General features: G+C 37.3%; 1 protein-coding gene across 2 annotated transcripts in view; it reads right to left on the bottom strand.

Annotated features, from left to right (window-relative positions):
- Positions 1–12869, bottom strand: part of LOC107672245 (diacylglycerol kinase beta-like) — a 118391-nt gene that overhangs the window by 66370 nt on the left and 39152 nt on the right. The window contains exons 4-14 of one of the 2 annotated variants that reach the window (XM_016465725.1): positions 10041–10061; positions 9411–9564; positions 6990–7250; positions 6579–6725; positions 5534–5583; positions 5047–5121; positions 4833–4952; positions 4625–4742; positions 3021–3109; positions 1795–1911; positions 1110–1208 (exon numbers count right to left, since the gene is read on the bottom strand). In XM_016465725.1, the coding sequence (XP_016321211.1) occupies positions 1110–1208; positions 1795–1911; positions 3021–3109; positions 4625–4742; positions 4833–4952; positions 5047–5121; positions 5534–5583; positions 6579–6725; positions 6990–7250; positions 9411–9564; positions 10041–10061 (1251 nt within the window). The remainder of the gene's footprint in view (positions 1–1109; positions 1209–1794; positions 1912–3020; positions 3110–4624; positions 4743–4832; positions 4953–5046; positions 5122–5533; positions 5584–6578; positions 6726–6989; positions 7251–9410; positions 9565–10040; positions 10062–12869) is intronic. The other variant, XM_016466471.1, reaches the window with a different exon arrangement.

Genomic DNA, 12869 nt, shown 5'->3' with positions numbered 1-12869 from the left:
GAGGGCTCCTGTCCCCGAGTTTAGCCCACGGAGGGCTCCTGTCCCCGAGTTTAGCCCACGGAGGGCTCCTGTCCCCGAGTTTAGGCCAGAGAGGGTTCCAGTGCCCGAGTCTAGCCCAGTGAGGGCTCCTGTCCCCGAGTCTAGCCCAGTGAGGGCTTCTGTCCCCGAGTCTAGCCCAGTGAGGGCTCCTGTCCCTGAGTTTAGCCCAGAGAAGGTTCCAGTCCCCGTGTCTAGCACAGAAAGGGCTCCAGTTCCCATGTCCAGCCCAAGGAGGGCTCCAGTCCCCAAGTCAAGCCCAGGGAGGGCCACAGTTCCCGAGTTAGGCCTATGGAGGGCCTCTAAAGACAATATTCTCCCCAAGGATTTTTTTGGGGGGAGGGGTAGTATGGGTCCATCCGTAGTGGCCGGGCCGAGTGGCGAGGCTATTTGTTATAGCACAAAAACAGTGAACATCCTTTAATTTCGTAATGCAAATTCCCAGTCAGTAGGAAAAATTGTTTTTGTTTTGTGACCGAGGGTGCACAAAAAACTCTCTTTTATCCCTTTATTGCTGCAATATCCAAAATACATCAAAATATTTTTGATATATAAAAAAGGTATGTATAGACAGATGTATTAAAAATATATTTAAAAAAAAAATTCTCCTTCCTTGTAGATGTCGTCTTTTCTTTCTTCTTTTTTTTTTTTACTTAAGCGACGGACATTGCAAAACATTGCTTTTTAAATAAATATTTAAAGATTTGGAAGCCATGGCAGCATGCAGGAGAAATATTCTCTTCTTTCTGATGGTTATGTGATGTGCACCTGCAACCATCCAGGTGTGTGTGAAGGGTGTTTGTTCAATTCACATTAATTAACATCAATTTTCTTAACATTTGTGTGTTGTGTATAACTTTAAAATAACCTCAAACTATCTAGAAATGACTTGCACTGTGTCTACAATACCCAATTATAAATACAATGAGTATGTATTCTCTATAGTATAGACTACTCATTGGTCCCAGTAGAGAGGAGGCCCATTAAAGAATTCGTTCAGGACCCACCCATTTGTCCTGGGATCCTTGCATTTTAGCATATCAAAAGAGTGCAGTGGGAGAGACTGAACTCACCAGAACAACAGGGCAGATGTACGACGGCAGGAGTGTGTGATCTTTTAATGGCCCACCGTCACATTCAGGCTTTATATTAGACGCACACTTGTTATGGAGCTGGAAAACATACAAATATAGATGAGGAGTGGTGGAGAAAGACATATCAACAGACTGGAATGGACTGGATCTTTTGTGACTTGTTTTATCCTCACTAATCTGACCTTGTAAGAAGACATTAAATGGTAGGAACAAAGAGGACAGCAGGATCTGTGCTTGATATTAAATTAGTTGCAGTTTAGAGTTGAAACTGTCAGGAGAGATGGTTCAGAGAGCGTATGAGATATATGCAGGAGCATATAATGTGATAATAAAAATCATTATGCAGAGAAAAAAGCTTCTGAATAAGTGTTAAGTGCTGACACTTATCTTTATTAGGGCTATTTTAAAACAAATTGGTCACGTCCACTAAACGGTGTGAAAGTTTATTGAAGAACACCACCAAGTGGTGTGAATAAGTATTACATTAAAATGGCTTTTAGAAAAATAGGCTACAACTGAATTAAACTGAGATAAAAAGGAAAAATGCAGAAAAACGTTAAAAAAGTAGTCTTTGCTCAAGGCATTTTTTTAATTACAATGAATATTAATGCTAACACAAAAGTTTTATACTCTTACTGGCTACAGTAAGTCAGTATATACTCACAGTGATTTGACACCAAACACAGTGAAGGCCTGTTAGACCTTGATAGCACTTGATACTGCGGTGACATTTGTCACATTTTGTTGGGGAGTTGCCCTCCATCCAAACATGCTGCATAGCCTAGAAAGACATTAAATAGAGACTCATTATTTATTTTAGTTGTGAAATACTCAAACAGCCCATCTATACATTACTGAAATGATTATCCTGCTCTGTCATGCTTTACTGACTAAAACAATCACATCACAAGGCAAAACCTCAAGTGTGGAAGAATACAGAGGATATTAGTAAAGAAATAACTTAAATTAGCAGTGTTGGAATGTACTAAAATACAAAAAAAACGTTTAAGACAAAAATTCACATGTTATTATACACATTCAGTGATTTTTGTTTGTTTGTTGGTCAGAGCTTTCAAAATGATCCTTTAGGAAGGGTCTAGAAAATTACATTTTCTTTCAATCTAATTAATGTTAAAGGCTAAAAAATGAATACTACAACATATAGTATGTGAGATGAAGGTAAGACTAATGAAGTAACTTACAGCACATTACTTTGAATTTGATAGTTTGTAATATTTTTACACAAGCTCCAAGTCTTAATAAACACATTAAGCATGATAACTGATATTTTCACTGTTCAATGCAATTTTATTGCTTTGTACACTAAAATCACACTCCACATCACTTAACATGTCACATAATACACTCTGTGAAATCATAATCTAATGACAACATTTTTTGAACGCAGTGCCTTCCATCTCTGCGGTAGTTACTGCATGGGGAGCGCAGGTTTTAAAGAGGTGTCAGAGACTACTAAAACAGTGCTGTGTGATCTCAGGCTTTCCCCTCTAGTTCTCAGTATAGAAAAAAGACTTCAAGCAGGATGTTCTCATAGCCTTTCTGACATGTCCACAGAACATTACTTTGAGGTTAAACCAAGAGTTATGGGTCTGGGAAGTTGCCTTGGGTGAAAACTGAGCTGGACTGCGGTCAGTGGATAAAATAATCATAACACGAGTCGTTTACGAATAATAGAACACTGTGTTTGTTAGAACTATGACCTCTGTACCAAACACATCAATCTGGGACTCCTGGTTTCACAAAAATGAAAAATGTGTCTTATAAAAATGATTGCTTCTGGCCATACTGTAAATTACTCCTCAGAGAAAAATTCAGTTTAAACACAGTGAGAAGTGTTAATTTGTAAGCTTATGTTGTTTATGCACTCACATTGGTGTGTCTGCGGGACTTGGCGTAGGTGCTAATGCAAGGAGCAATGTCTTTGGACACACAGCGCTCATGGACTGTGTACTTGCATACTGCCAAACAAAAGAAAGGAAGTCGAGAGACGGAGTATGAGAGATTGAAGGGAAACATTTTAAACAGAAAACTACACAGAGAACAGACAGATGGATAGGTAGTTAGAAAGATAGACAGACAGATAAAGCGATAGATAGAAAGAAAGATGAGAGATAACAGACAGATAGAAAGACACAATGAAAGCCAGAACAACACGGGCAGATATAATTAAATAAAATGACAGATAGTTAGATCAACAGATGGCTAGACAGACTGACAGATACAGAGATCGAAAACACAAACAGAATCACGGAAACCAGTCATAAAAATGGAATTTACTGTATAATATCACAGAATTTGACAAATTTTGGATGAATGAATCAAAAGTAGGTCAATACACTCTTAAGCCAAAACGTGATATGGACTACTAGCTGTGAATATTAAGCTGCAAAATACTATTTCAATATTAATCCTGCATGTTCCGCGAGTCTCTGTGTGATTGAATGGCGCAGACGCGTGGTTTCGTTTTACACATACTGAAGTGCATGTGATGCTTGCGGTGTTTTCAGCCTCTGCTGCCTCAATATATGAGTAAATGAACACATGAACATAATCTATAGAACTGCTCTGAGAGTCACTTCATGAGCATTTACTGTTTCTTGTGAGAACAACTATTGTCATATCATGCAAAAAGAAAAAATGAAAGGTCTTCACAACAACCTCTCAAAATAAAAGTTCGGTTCAACTTGAAGAAATTGTGACAGAAATATATTATTAATATAATGATAGTACATTACTACTAATAAAATTATTATTAAAACATTATTTTTAAGGAATATTAACCAGACAAAATTATTTACCAGAAAAATGTAAATACACAACATGGTATTTCTGAAAAATAAATAAATTAGTTTTTTTTTATAACATCAATTATTTACAGATGATTTTGATTATTACAATTTAATGAAACCATTCAAATAGAATCCAGAATATTAAGGAAAACACAGAATTTGGTAAAAATAAAACAAAATTTGAGGAAAAAAAAAACATTTCACAGGGCCTTAAAAATGTAATTCTTGGTTAAACTCTTAATAAATTGCTGTTAAATTGTGTAAGTTTCATGATTTCAATTAATTAGATATGCTTTTTGTTTAATAAAATTTAATTTAGCCATTAAAACAGTTTAAACAGAAAAAAATGAATCCAGAAAAAATAAAACAGAAAAACATAATTTGGATAAAATTAAAATAGAATTTGGATTTCATGGGGCCTAGGGCCTAGATGACAGAGACTGATAAAATGATAGAATGACAGAACAACATATACAAATGTAGTTAGACAAAACTACAGATAGAACAATTACAGTTAGACAGAATGACAGACAGACAGAGACAGACAGACAGACAGATAAATAGAATGACTGACAGACAAACATAAGCAGAAAGACAGATATAGAGATAGACAGAAAGACGACAGATGACAAACAGGCAGATGGACAGAGCAATAGATAGAGAGACGGGCAGACAGATACTCACGTGAGCAGCAAAGGCCCTGTTTTCTTACTCCTAACAACATAGTGTGGCAGTAATTACAGTATGCTGGCTTGTTGAAATGCTTCAGTCTCCATACATGCTGCCCATCTTCCTCTACATTCTGAATGTATGTGAAAGAGGAACAGGAATTAAGATACTACATCTTAATGTATTGTTTCCTCTTTTTAACTCACAATTAGTTTCTCCTCACCGTCTCCATTCCCAGCAGGACCAGGAGTGGTATGGTGGTCATTCCTCCTCTGATCCACTCCTCTAATGTGACCGTTCCATCCCGGTCATAATCAATCTCCTCCATCATCTCCTTCAGAATCTACAATATAAGACATGAAATAAGGGACAATAAGATATGAATTTTACTATGCAAGTTGGGATTGCCTGGTGGAAACATTTAAAGTGATTCATACTGGTCGTAGTTCTGTAGAGTCCCATTCTAGATACTCAGCTACATGGACCATCTGGTTTATGATGCGGTCGAGCTCCTAAATCGACAGATATAATTGCTTTAGATATTATACACTATAAAGCATACAGTTTTCTAAATTACTAGTAAAATTACTAGTATTTACAGTTCTCTCCAACTATCAGTTCAAAGTTTCCAAAAAAAAAAAGATCAATAGTACTGTGAGACAGGCTCTGAATCATCAAGTTCTGATAGTGTTGAGATGAATGAAACATTCAATGAAAGGATGATAATAATATTACATAATCCAAATGAAATGCACTCTAACTGTGTATGTTGTATTAAACTTGTATGTAACCCTAACAATAAACTGTGCAGTACTGTGTACTGTGCATTATTAACCCCTTGTTGTTTACAGCACCAATCTAACCACAAAGTCAAACAACTGGACATTTCAAAATGACACATAATAACGGAGATTTCAGACTTACCGAACTGTCTAGCAGACCATTGCCATCTGTGTCGTACAGCCTGAACATGACTTTAGGGTGAGAGAAGTAAAAGATAAGAGACTGCATCTTTTTGTAGTGTAGCAAACATTTGTCAAGTACAGACCCCATGAAAGCATCTGGAGCTCAGGTTATCAAAAGGCAGACTGAGGCAGCTAGTGAGGATTAGCTTTGGGCACAAATAACTTCCTATGCTAAAGAAAGCTGGGCTATGCTAACTCCATGGCAAATAAGGACAGGAGCAGAGATCAGCCCTTACAGAACAAGAGAAAGAGATTCTAGAAGTCTCCTGTCACTCTCACTATGTGTAGATCAGAAGTCAAGAAAAATCTAGAACTGACAAAGCTGTTGTTGGGTGTACTATATGTAAATATACGGACTTATTATTACTTAACAGATTTATTATTTATAGCTAATAACTTATAGCTACTTACAGATTTTTTTCTATATATTACAAAAGATTTCTATTTCAAACAAATGCTATTCTATTTTGAACATTCGAGTTATCAAATAATCCTGAAAAAATGTATCACAGTTTCCACAAAAATATTAAGCAGCACAACTGTGATCAACATTGATAATAAGACATTTTTCTTAAACACCAAATATTAGAACGATTTCTGAAGGATCACGTGACACTGATAACTGGAGCAATGGCAGCTGAAAATTCACCTTTGCCATCACATAGGCTACAGTAACTGAAATGAAACTGACTGTTCAAGCATCTCAAAGATCCATAACTGCTTTTCATATGCTGTGTTTAAATATGAACTGTCAGTAAGGAAATTAAATTTGTGACACCTGCCAAGAATGAGGTGACTTTTCACATGCTAGTGACTAATACTGTGCTTTCTGTGGTTGGCATGACTGGTTTGGAGACATGATTTACAAAATTACTTAAAATATATATATATATTTTTTCTTTAGAAGAACTTTGGAAAAGTGGGAATTATTGAGGATATGTTGTCTTAATGTAAATAAGAAGGAGATTAAAGGAAGAATTATTTTTGAATAATTTCCAACTTACACTCAAGCTTATCCTCTGGCGTCCCCCTCTCCAGCAGGGACAAGTAGCACACAATGTCTTTAAGGAAGACCACTTGGGGTGACGGAGATCCTTTTTGTGGAGAAGGACTCCTCCGGAGAGAAGTACGATTTTCTGATTGATTACGCTCTGGAAGAATGTTAAATTATAATTTTTCAGTTCAATTCAGTTTTATTTATAAAACACATTTAAAATCAACTTTAGTTGGCCAAAGTGCTGTACACTTATATGTATAATATATCAGTAATGACACCAGATATCACACCAAAGTATTTGTGTGGGAGCATCCAGATTCTTAACAGGCAATATTACTTTATAAGACCCTTGTCATGGATTACACGTGTAAAAAAGGGCAGTGAAGATCAAGGTTGTCCCCTTGTTCATGACTCTGACCTGGGGAGAGGCGCGGGGAGTTGGTAGTCTTGGAGAGAGCCAAAGCATGGCTGCTGCTGCTGCTGCTGCTTGCTGGGGGATTGGGCTGCATGCCGGGTGAGCGGTGGGGGCCTCTGGGTGTGTGGCCCCCTGTGCCTGAGCGTTGTGAGGAGGAGAGGGAGGAGCAGGGTGATGTGGTGGCCCCTGAGCCTGGAGTGATCCCTGCTGAGTTCTCTGGTGTATGTCGGCTCATAGCACTCAAAATACTCTTCCCATTCATACCTACAAGGAAAAAAGCAGCACATGAAAATAGAGAGGAGAATGAAAGTGATGATCTGAAATGAGACAGGAAGAAACATAGCGTAGGGTCTCATTCACTAACTGTGTGTACACACAAATGTGTGAAACCTGTGAATGAACATTATTAACAAAAAATCATTATTTATCAATAACTTTTTCAATTAAACTTTAGTGAATTATAGTGAATATACACTCTAAAAAATTATTTTTAGAGTGTAGATATACTGTATATAGATACATAGATAGATAGATAAACTGTAATATTGTGAAATATTATTACAATTAAAATGACTTTTCTACTTGTATAAAAACATAGTTTAATTTTACAAAATGCAATTAATTCCTGTGATGGCAAAGCTGAATTTTCAGCAGACATTACTGCAGTCATCATGTCACATAATCAGAAAACGATTTGAATGGTTAATATTTTTGTGGAATACATACATTTTAGGATTCTTTGATGACTATTAAGTTCAAAAGAACAGCATTTCTTTAAAACAGAATGTTTTTTGTAACAATGTAAAATCTTATTTTTTCTCTAGATTTCAAGCAGACACCCTATACAAAACACATTTACTGAGCGTCAATGGCTTTGCTCATTCATAATGAAATGGATTCATAAATATTAGAATAAAATAGATATTTATGTACACACCTGTTATGAACGTTTTGCATGAGAACCCATTCTATACACATAAATACGAACACTTGTACACAAATATTAGTGAATGAGACCAACCGAGTCTGATAGTTTTTGCCTTTATATTGCTTGTTGTTACTGGTCTGTTTACCCCTGCACAGCGCTTTAAACTGTTCAGTTTGGGAAGTTTTGTAAACCACGACAGGTAGAATGACACATGGCAGACATTTTTTAATATTGCACAATGTACTAAGAAGGAAGCTGGTGGTACATCACGATTGTCACCACAGTCACACAGTGGTTGACTTGACACCATGGATGAAAATCATATCTGTCACTGGTTGCTTTGTTTGACCTCACAAATAAATAAAAAGAGCTGCCAAGACACACCAAGACAACACATAACAACACCAGGTGAAGGAACACGTTTAAGTCACAGCCGTGATGCAAGTCTCTGTCCAATCAAATCACACCACACTTGCTGTGGTACCTGTTATGGGTGCACAGGCCACTTCGGTCTGTATAGAGATGCCTGCATCAATGGACTTGGGCTCTGCAGACACAGGGGTCAAAGTAAAGTGAAACAGGAGTAGAGCAAGACGGACAGAGGAAAAGATAGCTGGGATAGTTTATGAGTGCAGCCAGTCAGGACAGCTTAATATGGCAGATTTATTACTGCCATAATGAACATTTCTCATTTAGCATTAAGGAGTTGCATTAAAGACAAATAGAACAACAGAAATCACCGATTGTATTGTATTAGTCAGTCCAGAGAAATCAAGGCACTAGATGGCACTGTTGGCTGTCGAACTGTATACTCACCTAATTTTTGCTCTAAATCACCTCAGGTTAACAGTAATAGTAGCGGACACAAAGCCACCAGCATCTTTTCATTAAAGGGAGAGTTCACCCAAAAATGAAAATTCTGTCATTATTTCCTCACCCTCATGTCGTTCTAAACCCGTAAGACCTCCGTTCATCTTCGGAACACAAATTAAGATAATTTTGATGGAATCTGAGAGCTCTCTGACCCTCCATAGACAGCAAGGGTCCTTACACGATCAAGGCCCCAAAACGTAGCAAGGACATCGGTAAAATAATCCATGTGACATCAGGGGTTCAACCGTAATTTTACAAAGCTACGAGGATACGTTTTGTGATCAGTATAACATGCTGAGTAAACTGGAAAAAAAAAATCTTGATGAATTTCTTTACAAAGAAAGTTTACAAATAGTGAAGAATTGTAAATGTTTCTTATTTTATGTCATCCTAAAACTTAAAGCTTATTTCCAGTTAAAAATCGATTTGAATCTGGACCCAACTGTTGATGTATCAGCGCACAAGTGTGTTTCAGTGCAGTTTTTCATTCACAGCTCCCAAAAAATGAATCTCAGAAGAAACTGACACCTGTTTCTCCTATTAAAACTGCTAAAATAAATATGAAACACAGACTTTCATGACCCGTTATAGATAGTATGAAGGCATTTTAAAAGAGTATTTACCCAGCATGCCTGCTCCAGATCGAGAGGTGTCAGGGGAGCTGCCTCCGCCATTCTTGCTCTTGAAGGAGGTGAAGAGGTGTTTGCAAAGTTCCTCAGGGATGTCATTCTCCAGATAGGTTGTCATGAATAGCTGGAAGCCCTCATAGTCAATGGGCTGCAGGAGACAAGTGGAGAGATGATGAGAAATGAGAAGACAGGAAGCCTGAGAGATGAAATAAAGCCATGAATATGCAGCTTCCTGCTCCTTTATGTTTTCAGCAGAGAGGATGTTCCTGTCTTTGGGCATGAATGACACGCTCAAGCATTTCATTATGACACATGGCAACAAAAATACAGAGGGAGCCCACTGACACACATCAAAATATAATAAAAACACATACATTTGCACATTTTTTGCTGCTCATAGAAACAAAATCTTCGGAGGTTACAAAAACACCATGATGAAGAGGCCGTTAATGGAATTTAAAGTAGCACAGACACATGGCTCACATTAAAAAGCACTGGGTGCGACCTCTGATCTTCAGTAGACATTATAGCAAGACTATCTTGTTAGACAGGGAGGGGCCGGGGCATGCAGTCTGTAGACACATTGAACCACAGAACATGCAAACCCACAAGGTAACAGCTTACTTGGTTGAGAACATCTTGCTTCTGTGTGGCAGTCAGAGATATATGAAGAAGGTAGAGGGAGAGAGGGGTTATATACACTGCAGTGGTTGTTTGTGCAGAGGGAAGGGATCAGTGAATGGTGTTACCTTTCATATCCTCTGCTCCTCTGACACTCAATGAATTGACATTATTCCTTCTTTAATGCTGTATTGCATTAGTCCACCTGCATCATACTTAATGCTGTTTTGCAGGTTTAGTGGCAGGAGAATCCACTGGTTTATTTGCATAATCCAGACCTACTTCTTTAAGGTGGTAATTTTCTCTCAGTAAGAAAATGGGAAAAACAATCCACCTTATTTTTCTCATAAGAACGTGCGCGACCATTTGTAAATTTTATGTGCGAGGTCCGGTCTTCCGGTCTCATTCACTTCCAGCTATTTTAGCTGTACAAAACAGCTTGTTTTGCTGCTTGATATTGCAAACTGGTGTTTCTTACCATATTATTTTAATGTATTATTTTAATGTATGGTTTGTAGTGCAAACTGTTTTACCGTTTACTGCACTTTGTTATTCTTTTCGTTACTTTCCCTACAGTGGCTAATGAATCAGAAGTCTCGCACATTCACAGAAAACAGCTTACTTCCATATTGAAAAATAAGGTGGATAAAGGACTAAAAAGGGGAACGTTTTATTAACATTGATGAAAATATTTTCGTTAACTTGCATATAAAATTAGCATAGCTAGGGGAAAAAAGAAACAAAACTAAAATACACTATAGGTTGGTAAGATTTTTTTGTTGTTTAAAATTTCAAGTAAAATGTTTTTAAGTTTCTTATGCTCACAGAGGCTGCATTTATTTGATTAAGAACAGAAAGTAACTATTTTCTGCTTTAATATATTTAAAAATATAGTGTATTCATGTCACGGAAAAACTTTTATTATTATTTCTTATATATTTTGTCTAAACCCTTATTATTACCCATGTTTACATAGTTGTGCGGCTTACAATTTTTATGGAAATGTATGAGAACTTACATTTTTTTCTTCTTTGAGTATTATTTGATACATAGCAAGCTCAAAATAAAAACATTAAAACTCTTTTGTTACATTATGAGTGTCTTAACTGTCACTTTTGATCAAATTCATTTCTGTCAAATCAATCAATCAATCAATCAATCAATCAATCAATCAATCAATCAATCAATCAATCAATCTTACTGGTCCAAAACTTTTGAACAGTAATGTACATTAAAAAATGTTATGGTTACAAAACTAGTTTAAATAAATATAAAAAATATATTTTAGTTTTTTTATACATGCTGTATTATTTAATCTTGTAATGTAATTTCTTGTAATCTTGTAATAATGAAAACTCCATCAGACAGCAAAAACACCAGGCTGTGCTGAGAAAATAAAATAAAATGTAATAAACACGTTAAAATGAAACTGGAAATCTCTAAAAAACTAAAATAAAATTGACAGTGAAATCTAATTAAAACAAAAATTGAAACGACAACCTGGAAATAAAATAGGAATCAAAACTAAATTAAAAATGTAAAACCCAAAGCCCTTAAAGAGAATTCACTACAGTTTAAGCACATGATTCACTAAAGAAAATGCGCAAATCGGGCACTGGCACAAAAGCACCCACATATTCTATGCTAAGACAAATTCCAAGGCATTGTGGGTCAATTCCCCTTTAATCATATCATTGCAAGAATGAACAAACCTAAATCCATTAGATCCCTCTTGTTGCTGAAATGAAATTCTGGAAAAAGGCAAAAAGCCAATAAGGCAAAAACAGGCAAGACAAGTAGGAGACAAGGAAGTGGAGGTGGACAGAGAGGAACTTGCATGCAAAGGTAGGCTGTGCTTGAAGGGCTGCAAACGTTGGGCAGATGCACACCAAAAACAGGAAGGTGAAAGTAACCGAACCCAAATGACTCTCTTTGTCTAAGTATTAGCAAACATGTTTATATGTTTTGGTGGTGTGAAAAGCAGCATAACCAGCCATGGCTGTAAGAGAAACTTCCTGTCTGACTTTCAAACGCGCAAAACACAGAGGCTGGCCCTGCTATCAAATAATGCAGGAAACAATGAACCGTTTATTTAACCTTTCACTGGCACCCATTTTTACAGACACTCTTCCTTTGACAAAGGTTACAGAGTCACCATAATTAAACATCATTATACTCAAAACAGCCGTGACTTGTTGAGGCTGCGATGAAGGATATTTATAGCCCAACAGCAGTTAGTCAGTCAATCGAGGCTGTATACATGAGTGAAATACAGCACTCTGTCATCGTAAGCAGGCAGCACAGAGGCACTCATGGCATGTCACCTCCACCTCACCTCGGACTTTGCGATACTTCCAGACTTTATGATTTAAACCGAACTGATGAACAATGCGAAGCATGCGATGTCACACCACAGCCAACCTTGCGTCAGCTTCAAACCCGTGCTTATTCACTATTGATTCAGCCAAGGCTCTGGGTCACAACCTGTGGCGCCAAACCCTGAGCGGCCTCTTATTTATGCCAGTGCGGAGGAGAGGAGAGAAATATAATGGCGACACTCCATAAAGCAAATTATAGATGCGGCTGCCTGCTGGCTTTGTTGTCACGGCAATGTGATGCATGGGCTTTATGATGTCAGCGAGGACCTTCTCTAATAGGAGGCGATATCTGGCCACTTCGTTTCGGGGAGCGGATGACTAAGCATTTTCTGTAATGACTTGCGGCCTGAGTCAGGTTGTATTGTTGTTCTGTCAAGTCACAGCCAGAAGCTCCACTGCCTCTAAACAGATCATTTAATCAGACCAGACCACGGCCGCTCCTGCCATTACATTC

Source organism: Sinocyclocheilus anshuiensis, unplaced genomic scaffold (assembly GCF_001515605.1).
Source record: "Sinocyclocheilus anshuiensis isolate Anshui unplaced genomic scaffold, SAMN03320099.WGS_v1.1 scaffold277, whole genome shotgun sequence".
In the NCBI taxonomy this organism is placed as follows: Eukaryota; Metazoa; Chordata; class Actinopteri; order Cypriniformes; family Cyprinidae; genus Sinocyclocheilus; species Sinocyclocheilus anshuiensis.
Note: the sequence above shows the minus strand (reverse complement) of the source record. Positions and strands in the feature narration are given on the sequence as shown.